The sequence below is a fragment of the Heloderma suspectum genome, chromosome 8, assembly GCF_057233095.1.
Source record: "Heloderma suspectum isolate Gila_16-S chromosome 8, 16-S_ref, whole genome shotgun sequence".
Classification (NCBI taxonomy): Eukaryota; Metazoa; Chordata; class Lepidosauria; order Squamata; family Helodermatidae; genus Heloderma; species Heloderma suspectum.
The window spans coordinates 3,467,474-3,492,273 of NC_139465.1; the positions used below are offsets into that span (position 1 = coordinate 3,467,474).

General features: G+C 51.2%; 1 protein-coding gene across 7 annotated transcripts in view; it reads left to right on the forward strand.

Annotated features, from left to right (window-relative positions):
- The window catches only part of CBFA2T3 (CBFA2/RUNX1 partner transcriptional co-repressor 3), an 83,266-nt gene that overhangs the window by 29,284 nt on the left and 29,182 nt on the right, over window positions 1–24,800 (forward strand). For all 7 annotated transcript variants that reach the window (XM_084812752.1, XM_084812747.1, XM_084812746.1 and 4 more), the window contains exon 2: window positions 20,151–20,298. In XM_084812752.1, coding sequence (XP_084668878.1) covers window positions 20,178–20,298 — 121 coding nt within the window. In that variant the 5' untranslated portion in view covers window positions 20,151–20,177. The remainder of the gene's footprint in view (window positions 1–20,150; window positions 20,299–24,800) is intronic.

The window sequence follows — 24,800 nt, forward strand, 5'->3', positions numbered from 1 at the left end:
AGGGACTGATTCCTCGGACTTGGTGATGGAGCTACTCAAATCCACTTGAGGGGAAATTTTGACGGCTTTCCTATGTCACAATCAGGAAGCTAAATAATAATACCCCCTTCAAGTAGAGCTAGCATAGCAAGGAACGAGCTGGGCAGCTTCCTTTGTCCCTAATGGGCTAGATTTTTGTTTGCATGGAATTTACATCAGGGAAGGGGAGAGCATTTAAAAATGGCACCTCGTCACCTTCACTGTGAAGTCATCTAGTCCACTTTACCAGTCTTATTCTGCTGCATACACAGTTACAACCTTAGGGTGTGACTAGAAGTGACATGGGAGTTCCGCGATCACAATTTCCCACTTGTTTTTAAAAAGTTAATAGCAGCCACAGGCCCATGCTTGAACCAGATTGGGACCACATCACTGGAGGAGAGAGGGCTAACAATTTTTCTCCCTCTCTCAAAATACTAGAACCCAAAGGGGTCATTCTATGAAGCTGATTGGTGGGAGATTCAGGACAGATAAAAGGAAGGACGTCTTCACACAGCACGTAGTTAAACTATGGAACTCACTAGCACAAGATGTAGTGATGGGCACCCATGTGGATGGCTTTAAAAGGGGACTGGACACATTCCTGGAGGAGAAGGCTATCAGTGGCTACTAGTCTTGATGGCAATGTGCTACCTCCAGTACCAGAGGCAGTGAGCCCATGTACACCAGTTGCTGGGGAACATGGGTGGGAGGGTGCTGTTACACTTGTGTCATGCTAGTGGTTTCCTGGTTGACTGCTGGCTGGCCATTATGTGAACAGAATGCTGGACTAGATGGCCCTTGGTCTGATCCAGCATGGCGCTTCTTATGTTCTTAACCCTTTCATTTTGTGTAGTTTTCCCAACCTCCTCCCTCAGCCAACCTGCTATTTGCCCATAACAGCAAACACATCAGCATCATATGGATAATATGCCTGTAGATTGTGCTCCATGGAATAGATAGCAGCTTCGGAAGGGGGGATTTTAATCAGGGAGGCAGCACAGAAAGGCCGGAGTCCAAGGAAGAGAGAGGTTCTCCCAGCGTTGTGACATGACATCCTTTTAAACTGAGCTGCTGCCAGGGATCGGACCTGGGGGCTTCAGCATGCAAAGCATGGGCTTTCCCAGTCAACTGTGGTCTCTCTCCAAATCACAACCTCCCCCCAGTAGCCTTCTAAAAAATAGTAGCTACAGGGGACAACCATAAAAGGTAAGAGGGCAGGCCACCTCTTCGCCCCACCCCAATAATTTGATGCCTGAAGCAACATCAAGGTTCTAATTATGGACGGTGTGGAGAAACTGGATAGGGAGAATGGTGGACAGGGAGAATGGTGGATCTCCCACCATTCAGCTTTATGGGATGACCCCAAGTGCTCGTATGACGGGAGAGGGAGAAACTCCAATGGTGTTCATGGCATGAAGCAGAATGGTGGGAGACCAGGGACAGACAGAAGGGAGGACTTCCTCATGCAGTGCAGAGCTCAAATGCGATGGAGTGGTGGCCTGAAAAGGGGGTTGAGCAAATTCATGCAGGGCGAGACCATCAGTGGCCCCAGTCATGTTGCCCACTGTGGGAACAGAATGCCGGATGAAATAGGCCTCTGGCCTGGCTCAGCAGAATGCTTCTCATGTTCTGAGGCTCACAGCCTGCACTTGGCTGAACCCACAGGGTGCCATGGCCGTTTAGTCATGACTTGCGGGTGGCTCAGGCTGCGAGGAAGGGCATTTTGGCATGGGGGGGGTTACTATTGCATGATTTGTGCCATCCATGCCTAATGCTCTTACCAACGTCGTTTATTTATTTATTACATTTCTAATCCACCCAATAAATAATGTTCTCTTTTGCTCTTGTTCTTCCTGCAATCACCACCTCCTAGGGTTTGGACTGATCAGGCCCAAGTCAAGGAAGTAACAATGTCGGCCATTTTTCCCCAACCCAGCACCCTCCAGTTGTTTTGGACTACAGCTCCCCTAATCCCCAGGTGCATGAATTATCGGAGTTGTAGTCCAAGAAATCTGGCGGGCGCCAGCTTGAGGAAGGCTGGTTTAGCCTGTTGGGTTTATCTATACCATGAAAGAACATTTGTTCTCCATCAAAACCAGCATACAGGCATTCCCTCCTGTATCACTTCGAGCTCCAGCTGGAATCTAAAAGCGGTCCAGCTGCATGGGATGGAATTCACCAAGGTAGCAAACCTCAGGCTTCCAGTCACAGGAGAATTAATGGGCAGGGAGAGGATGGGAGGGAGAGAGACCAGGATTTGGCCTTCCATTCCCACTGGAGGTGTAGGGTGCCAATGGCCAGCCCTCTCGGTCCAGAGGACAAAAATAGCCATCCTTTCATTTTTTTAGATCCTCACTCTTGCCGTCTGCGCTGTGCTGCTCTTAATGGAAAGCAGATGTCGGAAAGCAGACACAGCTCTCTGCAGTCGGGATAAATTATTTCACTCCCCCCCCCATTCCCTTTCCCACCCCAAGGGAAAAAAATAATAATTCCTGCATCCTTTGAGTCATTGTAGGGAATCGCTGTGACATTTGTAACTCCTGCCCAAAGAAGCAGCGCTGTTCACAGGCTCCTGCTGCATAATATGGAAATAGAGTGTGTGTGTGTGGGGGGGTCACATGCTCCTTCAACACACAAACACAGGCTCTCTGTCCTGCATCCCCAAGTTCCAACAATGGTTGCTAAGCTCACGCGGACTGTGCATAAAGGAGCAAAATGGTGCTGGGTAAGGCCAGGATGCCTTCGAAATCCGCCCAATGCAGGCGTGCACAGAAGAGCTCAAAACACGTCACAGCAAGTCCTCTGAAATTGAAGGGAAACAACTTAAACTCTCCTCCTTAGTGAAAACTGGGTTCTGTCTCCACTGAAACATCTCTGGTATAATAATCCTTAACATGTTGCTTTCACATTGCTGTTATCAGGCATGTGTGTATATGCTACAAATCTGTGCAAGCACAAAAAAGCAACCAAATTGGGTACAGAACCTTATCAAGTTTCTAGCCCTCATTACTTTAAAATTCATGGGCAATGCTAGGTGCAGTCTTCAAAGCTGGAGGGAGGAAGTTGAGAGAAGAGATAGCAGGGTTTCCGGGGGAACAAGGGGCAGGATTCCAGGCCCTGCCAAGCTCCTTGCATCTTACCATGGCTAGCAGAAAGGGAGAAGCCAAACTGTCTCTTAAAGTTTCACTCCCTGGCTGGTTCTCCCATAGTTAAAAGAATCTCAAGTCCCAAAGTCTGGGAGAGACCCTTGCCTGAGATTCTGGGGAGCCACTGCCACTCAGAGAACCGATCCTGACCTTATATGGGCTAATAAGGCAGCTACATATGGCTCACAATTATACTTATGCAAAGTAAATAAATCAATGCAGATTTGCAGAATTTATAGAAATCACAGAACCTTCCTTTTGTGGTTCTGAATTTCAATTCTTTTTCTGTTCCCCTCCCCTTTTTCTTTTTTTAAGCACACGCACCTCTATTTTGCTTGTGGGGAAGAGACGTAGCTCCCCGGTAGAGCCCCTGCTGTGCATGTAAAAGGTCCAGGGTTCGATCCCCAGCATCTCTAAGAAGAGCTGGAAAAGCTCCTGCCTGAAACTCACGAGAGCCACTGCCAGTCAGTGTTGACAATAGTGGGCTAGATGGACCAACTATCTGACTTGGTGGGAGGTGGCTTCCTGGGTTTCCTAGGTTCCTTTGCCGTAGCATCCTTTACAAGACTTCTTTTCAAACCAAGACTTCTCTTCAAGGGGGTTTGAATGGCAGGGAGAAAAGAGGCAAGGCTATGCAAAATCTGGGACAAAGTGAAAGAGCATGGACTTCCCTTGCAATGGAAGTCCATGTTCTGAAAACGTCCTGATTGGACTACTGTAATCTTATGTAGTTGGGGCTTCCCTTGAAGATGGTCTGGAAGCAGCAGCTGGTGCAGAATGCTGCTGCCCATGTCTTGACAGGGCCAGTGAGATGTGAGCCTCTCACACCAGTTCTGAAATCTCTGCACTGGCTGCCAGTGAATTACTGGCCCCAGTTCAAGGTGTTAGTGCTAGTGTGCAATGCCCTAAACTGCTCAGAGCCCAGGTACCTTGTAGGCCAGAGAGGCTTAGTTTGTGGTGCCCTTGAGGGATGTGGTTCCTGTGGGACTACCAACGTGGCAGGGCCTTTTTGCTGGTGGCTCCCTGGCTGTGGAAATCCCTCTTAGCAGAGATTTTGCTGTCCCCCATATTGTTGTCATTTTTTGTTGTTCAGTCATTCAGTCGTGTCTGACTCTTCGTGACCCCATGGACCATAGCATGCCAGGCCTTCCTGTCCTGCACTCTCTCCCGGAGTGTGCTCAAGTCCATATTCATTGCATCGGTGATGCTATCTAGCCATCTCATCCTCTGCCGTCCCCTTCTCCTTTTGCCCTCAGTCTTTCCCAGCATCAGGGTCTTTTCCAGAGAGTTTTCTCTTCGCATTAGGTGGCCAAAATATTTGAGCTTCAGCTTCAGTCTCTGTCCTTCCAATGAGCACTCAGGGTTGATTTCCTTTAGGATGGACTGACTGGACCTCCTTGCAGTCCAGGGGACTCGTAAGAGTCTTCTCCAGCACAGTTCGAAAGCATCAATTCTTCGGCGCTCAGCCTTCCTTATAGTCCAGCTCTCACAGCCATACATTACTACTGGGAAAACCATAGCTTTGATTAGACGGACCTTTGTCGGCAAGGTGATGTCTCTGCTTCTTACTATGCTGTGTAGGTTTGCCATAGCGTTCCTCCCAAGGAGCAAGCGTCTTTTAATTTCATGGCTACAGTCACCGTCTGCGGTGATCTTGGAGCCCAAGAAAGTAAAATCTGTCACTGCTTCCATTTCTTCCCGAGTTTTTCTACATGAGGCTGTTAATCTGATATATCTACTTTTGGTTTCGTCATAAAATTGACATCCAAGTGCTATATGAAGAGCTTTTCCTTTCCTGCTTTTTGCTACATAACCTCTAGGTGCTGCCGTGTTATAGTGGACTAATGCAACAAGTAGGAAAATACATTTTCTTTCGCTTTCACACATACTACTCTATTTTCCCCACTCTAAAACCCCCGAAAGTGCTCTTAAAAAACAGAAGGGAAACTGGAGGGTCACAACATCGTCTAAGAACCTGTAAACAACCATGAATAAGGAATGACAAACACACAATAAATGCTTCATGTAGAAAAGCTCAAGGACCTATTTATTTGTGTGAGCTTTGGGGTATGGGCAAGTGCTCTATTTGTTTTTGCTTTTTCTTGTTTCTGTTGATGGTTTTATTGTATTTTATTAAATATTTGTGATTTTGGAGTTGTGATTTTAATGTTGTCTGTGTGGTATATTTTGTTTTATATGGGTTGTTAGCTACCCTTCGTTTTTTGTGAGGAAGGGCGGAATACAAAATCAAATCAATCAGTCAATCAATATTGGCAGGGGCCTGTTCTGAATTTGCCCATTAAATACCGACAGTTGGCACCTCTAAAGAACACCATGGAACTTGCCGTGGGCTCCGGAAAGCAGCCCTGGAAGGGCCCTGTGATGCCGACCTCAGTGGCTCAGGGGGAGCTTTGTTAGGCCCTGTAGGTGCTTCACTGGGTTTCCATTGGTGGGGGGGGAGCCTTGCCCTTTAGACCTCAGCGGCAGAAGCGAAACGCCAGTAAGTCAGGATGTGTTGAGGCACATATTAGAGCTGCGTTTATTTCCATCATTCCAGTGAAGCTGAGGGTGTATTTGACCCTGGAGGGGCGGGTAAGGACATGGCTGTGTTTGGTGCTCTGCCTCAACCAGCAGGCGTGACTGGGTGTGAGTGCACACTGCAAAAAGACAAACCCACCCACCCCCAGTTTTGAAGAGCATGTGCCTGTCATTAGACAGTGAGCATGCCTGCTTATAGGAGCTTTCTTTGTGGGACGGGATGGGACAGTTATATCTTTTGAACTGCCAAAGAAGGCATAGGTGACTCAGGAGCAAGGGCCAGGATTCTGGGAATGGTGCGGAAGGATGCACCACGAAATTCTTTGTGACACTGCAAAGATCCTGGAACAACTTTTCAGATGATGCATTGCAAATGGTTGCATCTTGGGAGAGCTGTGTTCCAAATGCCCAACCCCCATACTCCCTGTGTGCTGCAGTGGGGGCCGTCAGCCCAGGCTGGTCCTTTGCTCCTGCACGCACGCAAAGTGCCTGCGTAAGAGGGCTTGGGTTCAAATTATTGCACAACCACAGAAACTCACCCTTCATTCTCTCAAAGCCTGAATCTCCAGTCTGTGAAATGGGAATGACTGTGGGCTACCTCTTAGAATGATTGCATTTGATTGAGTGATTGATTGATTGGGTCTTGCCCTAAAGCAATGCTTAATCAGAGTCAGAGATTTGACAAAAGGACGATAATACTTTTTAATGTCCTAGGAAGGCCAGTTTATACTTCTTGGTGGAAGCTCATTGTTCCTAGAAGAGGATTCTTTATGCAGAGAGGTATCTTTGGGATGTTTTGAATGGGGAAAGCTATCTGAGCATGGAAAGCGACACAGTGAAGTCCCAGCAGAGGAGAGGGGGTAAATGCTTGGTGGGGGGAAAGATCTAAAGGAGAGATTTTGGGATAAGCAGGAGGGGGGGGGGAGAGAGAGAGAAAGAGAGAGAGAGAGAGAGCTGTGAGTGGATGGGATGCAGGGTGCCTCTGCCTGGTGACAACAGCTCTACTGCCTGGTAGGAGGGTGGATGTCTTGTTTGCATTTACACTCTTCTTCACTTCTCTGCCAGTCGCCTAAAACAGACAAGCGGGCCCCTTCCCCCCTATTGTAGGAGTGGTCCTATTTCAGGCTCCATATCTTCCCCAGGCTGCAAACTGTAAGGAGGGAGCTCAAACATCAGGGTTGGGGGGTTTTACACAGGGCTCCCCCTTTGTTTTTAATTTGCTTTTTTAAATGTGCACTGCTGCAACCCTTGCTGTTCCCACAAGAGTGCCGATACTTCCCCCTTGTTTGGCTCCAATCCGATCAGCCCTCAATCGCCCGAGATCAACATTAAAGAGAATGAAATTACAAAAATGCCGTAAGCCCCCCGTGTTCTCTCCTCCCAGAGGAAGCCAAACCTGAGAAGCACCAGCCCGGAGCATCGTCACGCTCGAGGAAGTGGGGAGCATGTAAAACTAGGAATAGTTGAGCAGGTTCGCACTTGAGTATTATCATGCATGATGGTTGTGCAAAGGAATGGGATACAGATGTCCTGTATGCACTAAGCAGCTTAGTAATAAGAAAGGTTGCGGCAGAGGTGGGAACTGACCAGCTGCTATGTAATGCTTCCATAAGGGCCCTGACGGTTACACCGGCCTGCCTCTGAGCAGCATTGCACTTCATGCGCACTGAAACATCCCATTTCGCAAAGGCTCTGGCTCTTCTTGCCTGCATTCCAGATCCGCTATCTCTTTGCAGTCTCCCAAGGATGACAGTACTCCGGACATGCCAGGCCTTCTGCTGGCTCCCATCTGCTGTTTGGCTGCGCGCTGTCACTCAGGACAGTATTTATAAAGAAAGCAGGAAGTGTGTGTGTGTGGGGGGGTCTGTCAGTGGGCCCACACCATGCCAGGCTCCATTCTCAGGCATCAGTGGTGGCCGGAATGCTGTCATCAGTCAGAGCGATGCACAGTATTCCACATGGTGCTTCTCACCGCTCAGCACTTCCAAAAACAGCATGGGATAGCAGAGAGGAGTGGAAAATTTATAGAAGCGAGCGGACCAGTCTGGAAATCTGTCTGAAAACAGGATCTGGGCCCAAGAAAGACTTTGCGGCAGCCAAAGCGCGACACAACAACTGAGCCCCTGGGAAACTGTAAACGCTTTGCCCTCAGGCATCTGAGCATAAGTGGAGCGCAGTACCTCTCACAAAGGTTAAGGCGAAAGGTCCCCAAGGCTGACCCACTTCTTTCTGGCAGGCTTGCCTCTCAGCCCCTCTCGGCTGAATTAGAAATTAAGCAGCCAGTCTTGGTCTGCAGAGAGCCCACACTTCGCATGCAGAAAGAACGGGCATCTCTGGGTTTTTTTTTAAAGATCAGGGATGTTTCCAAATGAGGCTTTTATGGCACAATTGCCCTGCCTCATTCATGGAAGTTTATGAGGGGGTTCCAGATGTGTTGGACTACAGCCACCATCATCCAGCACAAGCCATGCTGGCTGGGGATGATGGAGGTTATAGTCCGATGCATCTGGAGAGTCCCAGGTTGGGCAAGGCTACCCTGGAGAACCTCTTCGAGCCAGGTGGACAAAGGAATCTGTCCCAGTATAAGGCTGTTGCCTATGTTGCATGCAATGAGCACTGGTTTAATCTGGGGAATGAGGTCGCTCTCCGCCCAGCCACAAGCACATCTGGTCAGGTTCAAGCCATTGTTTCTCCCTTCCGACTGCCTTGAGGCCAGGTCCAAGTGGAACTGAGGAGGTCTGAGGAGACATGGGTACCACAGCCAAGGCTCAGGGGCCTGGCTTGCCAAAACAGCACTGGCTTGCAGAGAGCATCATGCATGCAATGTTTCAGGCAGCCCCATTCCCCTTGATTCCCACCGCATAACAGTTGCTAAGTCAGTGTAGCTCAGTGGCAGAGCCCCTGCTTGGCATGCAAAAGGTCCCTGGTTCAATCCCTGGTATCTCCAAGTAGGGCTGGGAAAACTCCTGCCAGAAACCCTTGCTGCCGGTCAGTGTGGACAATACTGGGCTAGATGGACCAAGGGCCTGACTCAGGATGAGGCGGCTTCCTGCAATCCTGAGAGAAAAGTGGCTACCTAAATCCCAGCCCTGCCATCCTGTGCCTTGTTTTTCCTGCCTCCCCAGCCAAACGGCACTGCAGCCATAACATATGGCCTTCGTGCCCCCAGATTGCCTTCATAGCATCTTTCTGCTCCCAGCGTTTTGTGTGTGAAAACTGGCCAGTCCTCACCTCACAGCTCTGCTCCCCTGGGTGTGTCTGGCTCAGACATGTCTGGTGTGCATTTCCACCGCTGTCAGCTGTCTCAGTAAAGCGATTGCAGCTGTGGTGTTGCAACCACAATTTTAAACCCCCTCCCTCAAGAAGTAAAAATCCCTAGAAAGTCAGACAGACCTCGTGAATAGGGGGAGGGGGGATCCGCTTTTTGTTGGGACCTGACCTATTCTCCAGCTGCCCCTATTAACCAGGGACAGCTCCTGCTTTCCAGCCCCTGGCAAATCACTCTCTCGGTTGTGCTCCTGTGTTTGCATTTGCTTTGTTCAAATGTTAGTGTGAGCTGCAACAGCAGCATCCCACAACCTGGAGCCCACAGAGGTGTCGGGCTGCAAGTCCCAGACACCTAGATTAGAATGATTAAGCCGGTGTGGCAGGGTGACAGAGGGTCCAATCCTGAGCATGTCTTACTATGTTTGATGGGGCTTGCTCCCAAGTAAGGGTGCATAGGATTGCAGCCTGAGATATGAAGGATAAAGTCCCCAGTGCAAATTTCGCCTCTGACATGGACACAGTAGGGTGGCCTTAGCTGAGCTATTTGCTCTCAGCCTTCCCCATCTGCAATAGGGGGGTAACAGTACTGACCCACCATGCAGGGGTGTTGTGAGGATCCCAAGGATTATTGGAATTTGCTGTTTCTGTTGCCTCCACCAGGGCTTCAGAGCTGCAGCAGTATGCCAAGCAGATGGCGGACAGTGAGTGACTTTGCAGCCAAGATACAAAGGGTGTGAGGCAGTAGACAAAACCCTCTGAAACGGTATCCAGCCATTGCTGCAAAATGTATTGTATGGTCTAACTAACTGCCACCAGCTGCCGGTCTTGTTAAAGCCCTGTCAAAATTTCCAGCATAAACATCTTGCTTGCAGACAATCCATTTTTTCCTTGGGAGAAAAAACAACAACATCTTCTGTGGACAGATGGAGACTTGCCATTCCAATGCTCAACCAGAAACTGGGACAGTTTTAGTGATATTTGAGAACATGACTGGAGCTAGGATTGGTTGGTTGGTTGGTTGAATTTCTAGCTGAACAGAGCTCTCCTTGAATTCCACAAGCAGCTGATATTAGAGAGCTAAAGAATATCACCAAAGGCATCTTGGATGGGTCTGTGTCTGTTAAGGGGCTCCCAAAAGTGGATGTAAAGACAAAGAAACATCAGGGCAAATTTCCACTGCGCAGTTGACAGGTTTGCTGCAAGCGGGCATGCTCAGGATTTTCACTTGCCCATTTCAACAGGCTGAAGCCGAAGGTGCAGCCATTTCCTCTTAAAGTGCAGAGGTTCCCCATTAAGAACAAACTGCCGCAACTCCGGATTCAGCCTGTTGGAATCAGCAAGTGACCACGCTGAGCATGCCCACTTGCAGCAAACCTGTCGCATTCTATGGTGAGAATGAGAGAGAAAGAAGACTGACAGCTAAGACTGTGAAGGCGCAATCCTACACATGTTTAGACAAAAAGAAGTCCTACAACTCCCAGCACACCCCAGCCAGAGTTTGTTTTATTATTCAGTCAGAATATGTGATGAAAGTTGGTTTTGCACAACAATCGACAGCAGTCCATCGGTGCAACAGGCTTTACACATGTTTTTAGGTGTTCATTTGCTAAACATCTCAGGCATGAATGTGTATTTGAAAACAGCTGTCTTGTAGAAATCAAAGGGCCAGGTCTGCCTGCACCTCCACTGTTGAATGCACACTTGCTGCCAAACCCTGGCTTGGTTCTGTGCAATTTGTGAAACGACGGTTTGCTGTGAGATGGTCATCAGGGGACCTAGCAGCAGTACCTTGTTTGGAGAGAGTGGACTCATTCGCATCTCCTTCATGGCACCATTCCCTGGGAAGCTCTCCTTCCTTGCCTTGCTATGTGTGGGCACAGGGCGGCAAGGCTGCAGCAATGAAGGGAAACTATTTTTTATTTACTTATTATATTTCTATCCCACCTGTTTTCCTCTTGCAAACACAAGGCGGCTTATGTGGTCCTTCTTCTCTCCATTTCATCATCACACACAACAACCCTGTGTGGTAGGTTAGGCTGAGAGTCAGTGACTAGCCCAAAGTCACCCAGTGGGTTTCATGGCTGGGTGGAGACTTGAACCTGGGTATCTGCAGTCCCAATCCAGCACTCTAAGCATTACACCACCTTGCCTCGCCATATCATTCAATCTTGCGTATACAGTCTGCACTAACTGGCAGTGTCTTTCCAGGGTTTCTGGCAGGGGTCTTTCCCAGCTCTACCTGGAAATGCCAGGGATTGAACCTGGGACCTTTTGCTTGCAAAACATATGCTCTACCACTGAGCTATCAGTATAGCCCTCATAGCTGGTTACAGAGAGTGCGTGACTCCCTTGTTAAAACAGCTTTACTGGCTACTGGTCTGTTTCTGGGCATTACTGAAAGTGCTGGTTATGACCTATAAAGCTCTATATAGCTTGGGACCAGGCTGCCTGAAAGGCCACCCCCTCCCGTATGAGCCTGCCCAGGGCTTAAGGTCTTCAGGAGAGGCTGTCCTTTTGAGATTGCTACCTTCAGAGGTGCATTTGATGGCAATGCAAGAGAGGGCCTTCTCAGTGGCCGCTCCCAGGCTGTGGAACTCCCTGCCGAGGGAGGCTAGGTTGGCTCCCTCTCTGCTGTCCTTCTGCTGGCAGGCAAAGACTGCTTTATTCAAGCAGGGCTTTGGTGTGTAAACAGGTCTGTTGGGTTGGATGCTGTTTTTATTCTGTTATTGTTGTGTTTATAATTGTGTTTTAAATCATTTGTTTTATTTCACAGTAATCACAAGTTTTACCTATGATTGTAAGTGGCTTGGAGTGCCATTGTTCTGGGTAGAAAGGCAGGGTACAAATCAAATCAAAAAATGAATCGCTGCACAGATGCAGTTGTGCACCCCTACATGCTCAGAGGCTCTTCCTGATTTCTCGGTATTACTCCAGGCTGAACTCTGCCGCTGCAAACAGGTTCCAGGGCTGGGCCCTTGGGAGCCCTGGCTCACATTTTAAGCCCTGTGGACAGGGGAACGGAGGTGGGGAAAGATTAGGTAAATGCATAGCATCCCCCCAGCCCTTTTCCAGCCTGTACTATGGAGAGGCCAGGAATGCTTTGCAACGTCAGGACAGGCTTCGGAGCCAAAGGGACTCCAAGACACCGAGCCAGGAGAGGAGCCTCCTCTCCCTCTGCTTGGCCTCAGCCAGAGCTGCCTCGTGATTTACAACCGGCAACGCTGGTGTTTGTTGGCCCAAACTCAGCCACATGCTGGGAATGGCGAGAAGTCAGCCTTTGCTGGGGGTGGAGGTGGTCCATCGCGGGCTCCCCTCCAGAGCTCTCTCCACAATGCATAACTCTTTGGAGGGCGGAATCTAAAAAAAATAATATGGAAAATGACCCATCCGTCGGGGCTTTCTCGCAGACACGGCGGCGGCTGCCTGGGAACCTGGCTGCACTGCCTGGAATACTGGACGGCCCTTTGCATTTTTGGAGTGGCTTCACATAAGGCCTGCTACGTCCGGGGCTTGGGAGCATCCAGGGCTGGCAGGCCATCCCACCCTCCCGGGGTCCAGATCAGGGCAACGCCTTCAATATTATTTTATTGTTATTTATTACATTTCTATACTGCCCCATAGCTGAAGCTCTCTGGGCGGTTTACAAAAAGTTAAAACATTAAAATGCAATATACAAAGTTTAAAAGCCATTTACACATAAAAACACAGGGACAATATATACAAACAACATATAACTAAAAACAACTTTTGAACTAAAAAATAAAAATAAAAAAATCCAACAATAAAACAGCACAGCTTAAAACAACACAACTTAAAAACAATATACAAGAGTCAGAAAAAGGAACAAGCGTTCTAAAAAGGGAAGGCCTGACAGAATAACAGAGTCTTTAATTCCTCCCTCTAACTGGCAAAGAAAGGAGAGGTCTTCCAGCTGCACATGGCATCATTTATGGGCCAATGAGGCAGCCTCCTCAATGTGCGTTAGAAGGAGGAGGGAGGCATCCCAACGCTGGCTACATGGACACTTTTTAACCAGCGGGACTAGAGAATGGTGAATACTTAACACTGCAAACATTTAAGGCAGGCGTAGCAACGTGGGGCCCGAGGGCGCCCATGTGCCCCCAAACACTTTTCTTGGCACCCACCAAGGTGCCCCTCCCACTTAATTTTCTTTTAATTAACACATTTTATTACTGGCAGCTGCAGTCTCTGTAAAACTGTTGTGAAGGTTCCTGATGGTGCTGAAAATGGTGGCTTCAAAGGAATTGTTTAGTGTGTTGGGGCTCAGACTCCACTTCTGCCTTGTACTCAAGTCTTTGGGGCAGATGACTTGTCCTTTGCTGTCTCCTCCCATGGCAGCCATTTTGTGGTGGTGCCCAGGACAGTTTCTCAAATTGCCAAATGTGACCACAGCCCCCAAAGGGTTGCCTAGCCCTGATCTAAGGGAAATGGCACAATCAAATGAACAATGGGTAGTGTTTCCACACACCCCACCAGGAAGGGAGGAGCGTCCCGAGAAGCCAGAATTATGAAATAAGGAGCAAAAGTCTCTGTGTGTGTATGAGAGAGAGATCCTGTGTTATGAAACAATGTGGGAAGGGAGAAGGCCCAGGACCCTTGCAGGGGAGGTTCAGGATGGCCAAAAGGAAGGACTTCTCCATACAGCGCAGAGTTAAATGATGAAATTCATTTCCACAAGAGGTAGTGATGGCCACCCACTTGGATGGCTTTAAAAGGGATTAGACAAATTCCTGGAGGAGAAGGCTGTCGATTGCTGCTAGTCCTGGGGGCTCTGTGCTCCCTCCAGTACCAGAGGCAGTGAGCCTGTGTACGCCACTTGCTGGGGAACGTGGGCGGGAGGGTGCTGTTGCGCTCATGCTTGGAACCTGCTTGCGGGTTCCCAGTCAACAGCTGGTTGGACACCATGGGAACAGAGTGCTGCACAAGATGGACCCTTGGTCTGATCCAGCAGGGCTCTTCTGATGTTCTTATGGCAGGAAAAAGGAATGTAACTCAGTGGTAGAGCACCTATTTTGCATGCAGAAGGTCCCAGGTTCAATTCCCAGCGCCTCCAGTTGGGACTGGAAAAGGCCCCTGTCTCAGATCCTGGGCACCCACTGTCTATCCGTACAGACAGGGCTGGCCCAAGACATTTTGCTGCCTGAAGCAGACAAGATGGTTCCTCCCCCCCCACCCCGCTTCTGCGCACAGAAGGATTGGCAATTGAACCCTAGTTCAACACTGGCCACGGTACGTGGCCCTCAGCCACACCGCAGGCCAGCAGGCTAGCTTAGGGAGTGCAGGACAGGCTGTGGGGCACAGACAGCTCCGGCCTCCAAGAGAAGGGAATGGCTAAGGAGCTCATGAGGAACAGCTGAGGGGCTGCCACTGCTGCTCCCCAACAGCTGGCGCCTGAGGCATTTGTTTCCCTCTGCTTAATGGTAGGGCCGGCCCTGAACATAGACCATACTATGCAAGATGGACAGCCTGGCCTGGCATAAGGCAATTTCCTATGACAGAGGAGTGGATGCTGGCACACAACCCTCCGATCAGCGAGGCAGCCATGTCCCTGCCCCGCCAGCTTGGGCATGTGCTGCATCACTGCAAGAGATCCTGGGACTGCAAGCCTTCCTCAGCCCGAATGCCCTGCAGATTGGATTGCAGCAACCATCATCCCCAACCAACATGGCCATGCTGGCTGGGGCTGATGGGAAATGTAGTCCATCACATCTGCAGGGCGCCAGGCTGGGGAGGCTGCCGCAGACAGTGCAGTACAGCTGCTGGAGGGTGACAAAAAAAGGAAAAGAATTCAGGCTGGCCTTGCTTACGGTTCCATCGAGCAGGGCACACAGCACTTCTGGATCTGTTGCTTCCACTATAGGGAGATTCTGGCTTTGGGCATGGCTGCGATACACACCTCCCCATATTCCTAGCTCAGCCCAGTAATCCAGAGCATGGAAAATGGCCTCTGGAAAAGGCAACCTTGTTTGCAACTGAAACCGCTGAGGCCAAAAGCAGGAAGCCATCCTTGGTTGCCAGACAACTGGAACTGCTCCCCCTGCTACAGTGGAGGGCAACACCTGGACTACAGACCTAATCCTGCCCACCTGGTTGCCCAGCCTCTCCAAACCCTGCCTCCTTCCCCAACAAGCCCTGTCCCCTGCCCCAGGGAGAGGAATCTCTGATCTCTGATGGGAGATAACAAGGGGAAGCCCCTGCACTTGGCCAAGTGTGAGAGCCAGTGTGGTGTAGTGGCGAGAGTGTCGGACTGGGAGCCGGGAGATCCGGGTTCTAGTCCCCACTCGGCCATGGAAGCTCACTGGGTGACTTTGGGCCAGTCACACACTCTCAGCCCAAACCACCTCACAGGGTTGTTGTTGTGAGGATAAAATGGAGAGGAGGAGGATAATGTAAGCCGCCTTGGGTTCCTTGCAAGAGGAAAAAAGATGGGGTATAAATGCAATAAATAAATAAATAAAGCTTGCAGGGGCGAGTCCTGCAAGCCCTGGCCGAGCCCAGTGCCACCGGTTTGGGACATGAACAGGGCAGGAAGGAGCTGCTCAGCTTGGCCGGCGCTTGCCTCTGTTGCGATACTGAGCCACTGCAGATCAAGGCAGGCTGGCACAGCTCAAGCATATGTTCTGCAGACCTGATGCATGACCCCACCAGTGTTAATGGTCAGAGACCCTTCTGGGAAAGGGCCGTATGTAGCTCCTTGGTAGAGCCCCTGTTTTGTATGCAAAAGGTCCCAGGTTCGATCCTTGGCATCTCCAGGTATGGCTCAGAACAACCCTGCCTGAAACTCTGAAGAGGTGTTGCTACCGGTCAATATCAGCAATACTGGGCTAGATGGACCAAGGGTCTGACTCGGTATAAGCTCTCAAGAGAACTGAGAAATACGTGCTTTCTCCAGGTGCGTCCTTTTGCGCCCCCTGCGTGGAATTGAGCTCCAAAGCGCTGCTTTGGTGCCCTTCATTGATGCCAAGCTTCTCTGCCTTGAGAAGTGTTTCTCTGCACTGTGACCTCTGCTCCCTGCAGAACTCAGGCATCCAGAATCCCTACCAGAGAGCCGGACCAACGAGCAGTTAAAAGCTTAGCTTGCGCTTCGGTGGCTGTTCTGTGAACCCCAATAACATCTTGCTTTAGTTAAGATCATGGCTTTATTTAGCCTGGAGCGCATTCTCTCTCTCTCTCTTTTGCTCTCTCTCTCTGTCTTGCGAGGTTCAATTAATTGTGCAACAGTTGCAGTGGATTAGGAAAGTGCGGCAGATTAAAGTTTAACAGTAGCACCCGTCTGCTCCAAAGCTTGGCTGATCTTATAAAGGCAGTGTCACCTCGAGGAGACGCTGGCTGACCCCAAGCATAGGCGGCAGAAGGGGATACCTTCCTTCTTTGGTTCTCATCGGGGCCTCGGAATCGCCTGGCTGCCACGAGGCCCCGTGATGGATCGCCACAGCTGCTGGCACACTTGCGCTCAGCCATCAAACTCAAGTGCATCCTCTCAATGGGGCAGAGAAAGAAATGAACTTGGCGGCCTCCGAAACCCTGCGGCAGGTGCCTTCGCACAGACCAGGCTGGCAGCAGCTGCTCCTTTTGGCCCGTGGGCCGTCCTTCTCCGTCGGCTCCTCTCCTTGCCCTCGTCCCATCCTGATATCACTCTGCACCGCCACAGCCATTACCCCACAAGCCACCATGGCCACTGGGAAGCTCCATGTCCAGAGGCAGGATGCCACCAACTACAGCGGGGGCGGAGGCTAAATGCCCTGCTTGTGGGCTTCCCAAGAGACACCTGGTTGGCTATGGTGGGATGCAAGATGCTGATGAAACAGACCTCCAGTCTGATCTAGCAGGGCCTCTCCTGCATCATGTTCTATTACAGGCTTCCCAACCTGGAAAGGTGGGGTGTTAATCAAATAAATGAATAAATAATATCTGTAACAGTATTCCCCAGTCGTGTACCCTCCAGAAGTTTTGGACTACAACTCCCAGCATTCCTGACCATTGCCCATTCTGTCCAGGGCTGAATGGGAGCTGTAGTCCAAAACATCTGGCTGTGCCCGATCTCAGAAGCTAAGCAGAGTCAGCCCTGGTTAGTACTTAGATGGGAGACCGCCTGGGAATCAGGCTTCCTGCACTGAGCAGGGGGATGGACTCGATGGTCTCGTAGGCCCCTCCCAGCCCTATGATTCTATAAGATGTGGATCTATAAGTATGAGACTGGGGAAAGCTCTTACAAATATTAGTTATTCATTTGTTTGATTTATACCCCATCTTTCCACACACACCCCAAAATGGGACTCATGGCAGCTAAACAGTAATAAAACTAAGTTTAAAATAAGTGTAGTTAAAAACAATAATAAAAACAAAGTAAAAATGGAATTAAAAACGAAGCTGTTACTACATTTTTATGTCATTCGTACATCTCATGACATAAAGTTCTCTGGGAGGCTTACAATAAAGAAACATAATTAAAAAAACCAAAAAGAACGTAGAACATAAAACCCTAAGCTCAAAAGCAGCATTAAATACAACAACAAAACAAACCTCCCATACTGCCTGTGATACTGGAGGTAATGCATAGCCGTCATGCCTAGTAACTGTTGAGGACGAACCTGATCCTTCAGGGCAGCCTTTCCCCAGCTGGCACCCGCCAGATGTTTGGGACAACAAGTCTCAGCATTCCTAACTATTAGCCCTGCTTGCTGGGGCTCATGGTAGTTGTGGTCAAATGATTTGGAATGCACCAGGCTAGGAGAGGGCTGCTTTAGACGGGGAGCAACCCCATCTGGAATAGGCTGAACACCATTCACCTGGGTGGATGAAGCACCGTCCCACAAATCCCTCCGGTCTTGTCTGGATTGGGTCCATTACCATGACCTAGCTAGCACTGGTTCAGGACAGCCACAGCCTCACCATAACAGCAAAGCAGTTCAAGATCGAGGTGTTCTCATTTCTGGATTCTGCAGAAAGGTCTTGCCAGAAGGTTCACACCCACTGCTTCTGGTCTGCTCGGAGGCCCAAATCTGGGATGGGGCTGCTCCCCTACACCCTGAAGGTTCTGGAAAGCCCTTTGGCAGCCACAGAAGAAAGGAACTTTTCCTGCCGTGAATTCCTTTGTGCCTCCAGAGGGCATTCCACTGCCCTCCCCCAGGGTGGGCTTCCAACAGACCAGGACGTGCATCTTCTGCCTTGCCGTACACAGGGGGGAGGCGGGCAGTGGGTTCCTGGGATGATTTCCTCTGTGTGCCCTGTTCTGCATTTTCCTTTCCTCTCATTAGTATTGTTTTCTACTTACAGAAAATCCTTAGCACAGGTTGGTGCCTCGCTGTGTGTGGATTAAGGGCTTGTGGGGGTGGGTCGCTTCTGCTCGTCCAACCTGGCATTGCAGCCCCTCCCCCTGGAGTGCATCTACTTGACTGGACCCCGCCTGCTGCCCAGGGGGAGGTGTCAGCCAGCCACGTCCTCGGACAAGATGCTGCGTTACATTTCCCCGCCCCCAAGTCTCCATTTTTCTTGTCCAGCTGACCCTCAATACTCTGTGGCTATGAGCATGTAAAATCATCCCTGGGCTGTTTGGGGGGCTTCCCCCCTTTGTTTTTTTAATACTACTTGTGCAAATTTGGGGTTCCTCCACGCACGCTCATCTCTCCGTCCCATTTCTCGTTGGCCCCATTCTAGTTCCATTTCTATCGAAGGCCGTTAGCTGTGAAGGTGAAACAGAAACTCCACGTCCAGCACCAGTACGCTGCTGAATTTCCCCTGTAAAAGCCACAGGGGCTCTTGTCATCATGCCCTGTTTGTAAGCTTCCCAGAAGCGTCAACCTGTCCACAATGAGAGGCAGAAAGGTGAACTAGATGGACCCGTTGTTCGATCCACCTTCAGGGCTCTTCTCATGTTCTTAGCCCCACAGCCGCTTCCAGCACATGCCCCGAGTTCAAAGAGAGGAGTGAAGGCATAACTCAGGGAACCTCCCGTCCACCGGCTTTTCTCCCAGACCCTGCCCCAATATTTACTGTTACTTAATTACTTTCATTTCTATACTGCCCAATAGCTGAAGCTCTCTGGGTGGTTCACAGAAATTTAAACCACAAGTACAGCATAAAGCAACATAAAATATAAAAGCTTAAAACTGCAATATAAAAGTACAACCAGAATAAAACCTAGCAGCAATGCAGAGACTTACAATACAGATTTAAATCATCAGAGCTGAAAGACTAGGATGCTAAAATGTTGGGAACATAAAAAGGTCTTCACTTGGCACCGAAAGGAGTAAAACGAAGACTCCAGGCGAACCTCTCCAGGGAGCTTATTCCATAACCAGGGTGCCACAGCAGAAAAGGCCCTCTTCCTGGTAGCCCCCTGCCTCACTTCCATTGGCAGGGGCTCCTGGAGAAGGACCCCAGAAGAAGACCTTAGGATCCAGGCAGGCACATAAGGGAGGAGGCGATCCTTCAAATAACCTGGCCCCAAGCCATTTCGGGCTTTGAATGTTAAAACCAGCACTCTGAATCTGGCCCAGAAAGGGACTGGCAGCCAGCGCAGCTGGAAAGGCACTAGCATAATGTGATCTCATTGGCCAGTCCACGTTAACAATCTCGCTGCCCTGTTTTGGACCAGCTGAAGTTTCTGGGCAGGTTACAAACTCATTTTATTTGAGATTATTTTTATGGGAAATTAAGTGGCTGACTTATCTTCTGTGAAATTTAAATAAATCCTAGTAATTAGCTGTACATTTGCATATATGGATATAAATCATCAGAGGCACATTTTGTGCAGATTCGTGTCCTGTGGGCCTGGACACCCGAATCTTTTCACTTTTAGCAATAGCCGTGCAGAAAGGGTTTCCTTTCTGGAGCGCTGAGCTAGGAAACAGATGACATCAGAGGGTGTCGCTTTGGGGGAGGGGTGCAGCTTCAAGATGGAGGGCCCACCTCCTGACATGATTCAGCCCCCGGGGGGTGTCCCTGGCATAACTGGAGATGGCATCAGCCTCCCCCGAACTGGTGTCCTCCAAGTGTGTGGGACTACAACTCCCAGCATCCCCCAGCCAGCATGGTGTCTTTCTCACATGCTTCCATTCCAAGCCTGCACTTCCCCCTTCCCAGGTAGTGTCTTCACGTCCTCACCCCTCCCCCATCCCTTTCTCTCCCCCTTCTCACTCTCTCTGCACTTTGCAGGTAGCACAGAGAATAAGGGCAGCCACAATGCCTGACTCGCCAGCCGACGTGAAGACGCAGTCCCGATCCACACCACCGAACATGCCACCGCCATCACCAGCCGTCACGCAAGGAGCGACGCGGCACCCCACCTTCACGCCAAACCCGAGTGAGTAGCCAAGCTAACACCCAGCATCAAGGGGGTCTTGCGTTTGACGGCCTCCCCCACTTTGCTGTTCAGTGAAATGGCCCCTTTGGTTAAAAGAACCGTACCGCTCGCCCCCTCTTGTTCTATGCCGGGGTGCAGAACTACAAGCCCAGGGGCCAAATATGGCCCTCTGAAGTTCCCCAGAAGGCCACGCCCACTTTCCTGGCCCCACCCCTTTCCCCCAAGCACTTATCATTTGGGGTTCTCCCAGTTTTTGTGCACTCCCCCCCGCCATTCTAAAAGGCTGAAATGCCTCTCCTAAGGCTCAGTTACTGGCAGTAGGTGCCTGAAGCTCCAATACGCTGGTGATTTAGCCCCTTCTTCCTTAGGCCCCACACACCAATGGAATGTGGCCCCTGAGAACCTCTCCGCAATGGGACTCGGCCCTTGGGCTAAAAGAGGTTCTGCACCCACCCTTGTACAGTGCTAAGCAGTAGGCTCCCGCCTTTTCCTTGGAGACACAAGCCCCAGTGTTCTGCTGGCCCCCTCGCTTCAGGTGCGGGCTGTCCATGCCACCTACAGTCAGCTGGTGTTAACTGGACAACATTAAAGTGTGCTGGAGTCCTTTGAGCAGGGCGAGCTGTTGCCTCACCTTACTCTGCTGCATGGTTTGGTTGAAGGGGTGGCAGCCTTGTGGGTGATCTCCTAAAAGTGGACTGGAGGTGGAGGCTTGCATGGCCTTGGCTGTATAGGCTTGCAGAGGCTCCCTTTGCTGTAGGGAGCAGGATGCTGGATGGCCGGCCTTAGCAGCATAAAGACAGGTGGTCTGAAGAAACCTGCTTCTCCTTGGCATGGCTAGCACCAAGAAGTGCTTTTCCAGGGCTTTCGGTCACAAAGGGCAGCATCTCAGCAGTGCTTTTCAGCCTCCAGCACGGGGGTGCCGAACCCCTGTCAGCCCATGGGCTGAATTCCATGCTGGAGAAGCTCTCGCGGGCCGCAATCCAGTGGTGGGAGGGGCCGAAGGCAAAATGGGTGGAGCCAGCCATTCAAAAAATTGTCAAACGTGCCGGCCTATTTTAGCTTAAAGCTCTTCGTGCCAGCTGCTGAGCCTGAGGAGGGGCACCTCAGTCGTTTAGAATTGCGGTGGGTGGATTCGCTCAAAAGCCAGGGAACCACCAAAAATCGTGGGGGGGGCGTGGCCATGTGGGGAACTCTGGAGGGCTGGGTTGGGCCCTAGGCAGGCCAGATGTGGCCCACAGGATGGAGGTTCAGCACCCCTGCTCCAGGTCTGCCTGCACATCTTCCTTGTGCTCCATTTCCTCCCAGAACTGAAACCGAGTGAAGCGCGCGCTTTGCGTTCTCCTGCTCTGCACAGCAGGGATGTGGGTGGAGGGCTGTTTGCTGGCATTTCCGGGAGGAAACAAACAAAACACAGTTCCGCAGCCAGACCTGCTTCCCAGCACTGTCTGCGGCCCAAACTCTTTTCTCTCGAGTGCGGCGGTTCTGGTTGTCGACAGGCCCAGAGCTGCTTCGGATGCCCGGGTGGGTGGGCTTAGATGCCACCCACCTCCGCGCTTGCCGCTTCTTGCCTCTTGCCGCGTCTTCTTTCAAACGAATGGCAGTGCCATATGGCACTGTGTTTGGAGTGCCAAGAAGGCAGCCCCCCCGCCCCCCCAGCCCCGTGGGAAGAGCTTGCTTCTGCGGATGCCAGCCGTCCACGCTCAGGCTGTTTCAGTGTGGAATTTGCTGGTAGGAGGAGAATAGAGTAAGGGAGGAATCAGGAGGAGAAAAGGGAGAGGAGAGGTTAGCTCAAGCAGCTGGGCCAAGTGGGTCTGAACAGGCGGGATTAACTTCTAGACTGAGAGATTTCATAGCCCAAACCTCACTAGAACTGGGACCAGCAGAGGCTGGTGGCTCAGATGTCAGTGGGGTGGCGAACCTGCTCCGGGTTTCAGTCAGAGCCAGTCAGAACTCTAAAGGGACTCTCCAAGGTGCAAAGCAAAGAAGGCTGTAAAATGTCTTGGATTGCTCCGTTAGAGTTTTAGCTGGTTCTGACTGAAACCCGGAGTGGATGCACTGCCCCACTGCCATCCAGGTCACCAGCCTCCACTGACCTGGACCTCTCATCCCGGACGCGTGGAAGGATACTGCATGGATATACAGCAATGAAAGGAAAGCACTCTGCATACCCGCATAGGAGTGCCGGCACCAGGTTTTGGAGGGCCCTTGGAAAAGGCCCCCGCTCTCAGTGGCCCCCTCCCTCGGTAAGTCTCCCTTCTCACCACCGTTCTCACCAGCTGGTGCCTGACCATGGCTACGGTTGACGCCAGCCCTGGCTCAAAGAGATGATGTTCTCCGAAGCTGAGCCTTAAGGAGCCCTGGTTTAAACCGGGCTGTGGAGCAGCCGAGGAGCAAGAGCCAGCCCTGCACAGCTGGGTTGCATGAGCTTCACATCCCATGGTGGGCGGGGTTTGTCCGTCACCACCACTCCTCCCGGGAAGAAAGGGGCCTGCAGTTTCCTGTGAATCTCTTTGTGTGTATCCTCCCCACCCTAGGCTGATCTGCTCTAAAGTAAACCCTCCGGAAGAAACTGATCTTAAAGCAAATGCACATGATTTTACAGATATTATTCTGCTTACAAGATCCACCCCCACCCTGCCACTACCCGGATTATGGGCATGAGACGACAAGAGAGGGGTGGTGGGGCTTGCAAAGGGGAAGGTGATGTAGAGAGCACCGAAGCCCATGCTTGCACCCCCAGCCTCAACTTACACTTGAGCCCCTGCCATTTTCTAGGAGTCATCCTGCAAAAACCAAGCTGTTGCGGGATCCTCTTCCAGAGGGGAGTTTTATTAATGTATTATTTTTTTGTTATATTTATATCCCACCTTTTCCGCCAACGAGCCCAAGGAGGTGTACATTTACCTTCCTCCTCCTCTCCATTTTATCCTCACAGCAACCCTGTGAGGTAGGCTAGGCTGAGAGTCAGTGACTGCCCCAAAGTCACCCAGTGAGCTTCATGGTCAATTGGGGATTAGAACCCGGGCTTCCCCAGCCCCAGCCCCAAACTTTAACTGCTACGCCACACCAGCTCTCACACGGGGAGTTATGATCTTGCATTTTCCTTTGGCTCCTGTGTAGAGGGTGGGAGAGGGGATGCCTTCTGTGTGAGATGCTCGCACTCTCAGCTGCTCAAGAATTCCTCTCTTTTTGCAGCCCCAGGAAGGCACCAAGAGGTGGGTTAATAGAGGCCCCTGTGGGCTACTATACATGGCTGATACAGACTGTTTGGCATGGTGGGTTATGAATGGAACAAGCCCATGATACTGGTATGAGACAAGGGTTCCTAGCATAGGGATAGAGCATATGCTTCGCATGCGAAAAGTCCCTGCTTGTGGGTTCCCAGTCGACAGCTGGTTGGCCCCTGTGTGAACAGAGTGCTGGACTAGATGGCCCCTGGTCTGATCCAGCAGGGCTACTCTGATGTTCCTATGTGCTGGGCGCGATTCTTGTCATCTTCAGGGCCGGTGTCAAGGGCTGGCATGGTCAGGCACCTGCCGAGGGCCCAAGTCCCAGCAGGGGCCCACTGACAAGAAGTCCCTGGATTTATTCCTCCCCTTCAGCGCTGCAGCCTGCTTGCTCCCCTGCCTCTCGCCCTGGCCCTGACAACGGTGGTGCTGGCGGCGAGGAGGAGGAGCAGGAGCTGCCGCGGCCTCCGGGCTCCCGGCTCTCTGCCTGCCAAGCAAGCGAGAGGCAGCAGCGATGAGAAAGGGGATAAAGAGGAGCAAAGGCAGCTGCTGAGAAGGTCGCCTCCCTGAGGGAGGGGGCCCAGTGCAGCTGTCTTGTGCAAGGCTCTCCCCCCAAACCTGGTCCAGTTCAAAAGATCAGCAAACTTGGAGAGGTGCTGCCGGTCCGAATAGACAATATTCGGCTGCATGGACAAATAGTCTTGACCTGGTAGAAGGCAACGCCCTATCTACAGAGCTCCAAGTGGTCCTTCCAGAACAGGCCGCTCCAGAGAACATCAGTGGATTCGCCGCCGTGGCCGAACGGTGGCGCCTTCGCCACATGACCCCGGCTCATGGGTGGAGCTTGGCCCAGGGTGTTGGAGAACAACGCCGCACAAGCCCCACAACCTCCCTGCGCCCCCTACGCGAGCCTGCTGCCCTCGGGGGGGACAGAGGTTGCTGCCCATCGCCAGGGCTGAAGGCAGAGTTGATTGCCAGTCAAGGCTGCGCCTGTTCCCGGGACTGGGGGGGGTGGCACCATCTCCTCCTTTGCGTCAGGCAGCAAAATGCCCCAGCCTGAAGTCACACCCATCTGCAAGGCAGACGGTTGCTTGTCCGGCTGTACGCCAACAAGCTCTGCTGGCGTGGCCAACCCCGCACGGGGTGTGGAGTGGCACAAAGGCCACCGGGGCCACAGGAAGGAAGGCGGTGCGCTCCTTCCCAGCTGTGCGCCTTTCCTCCACTCACAGAGGAGAGATCCAACGGCAGATGGGCTGCTCTACCCGCAGGCGCACG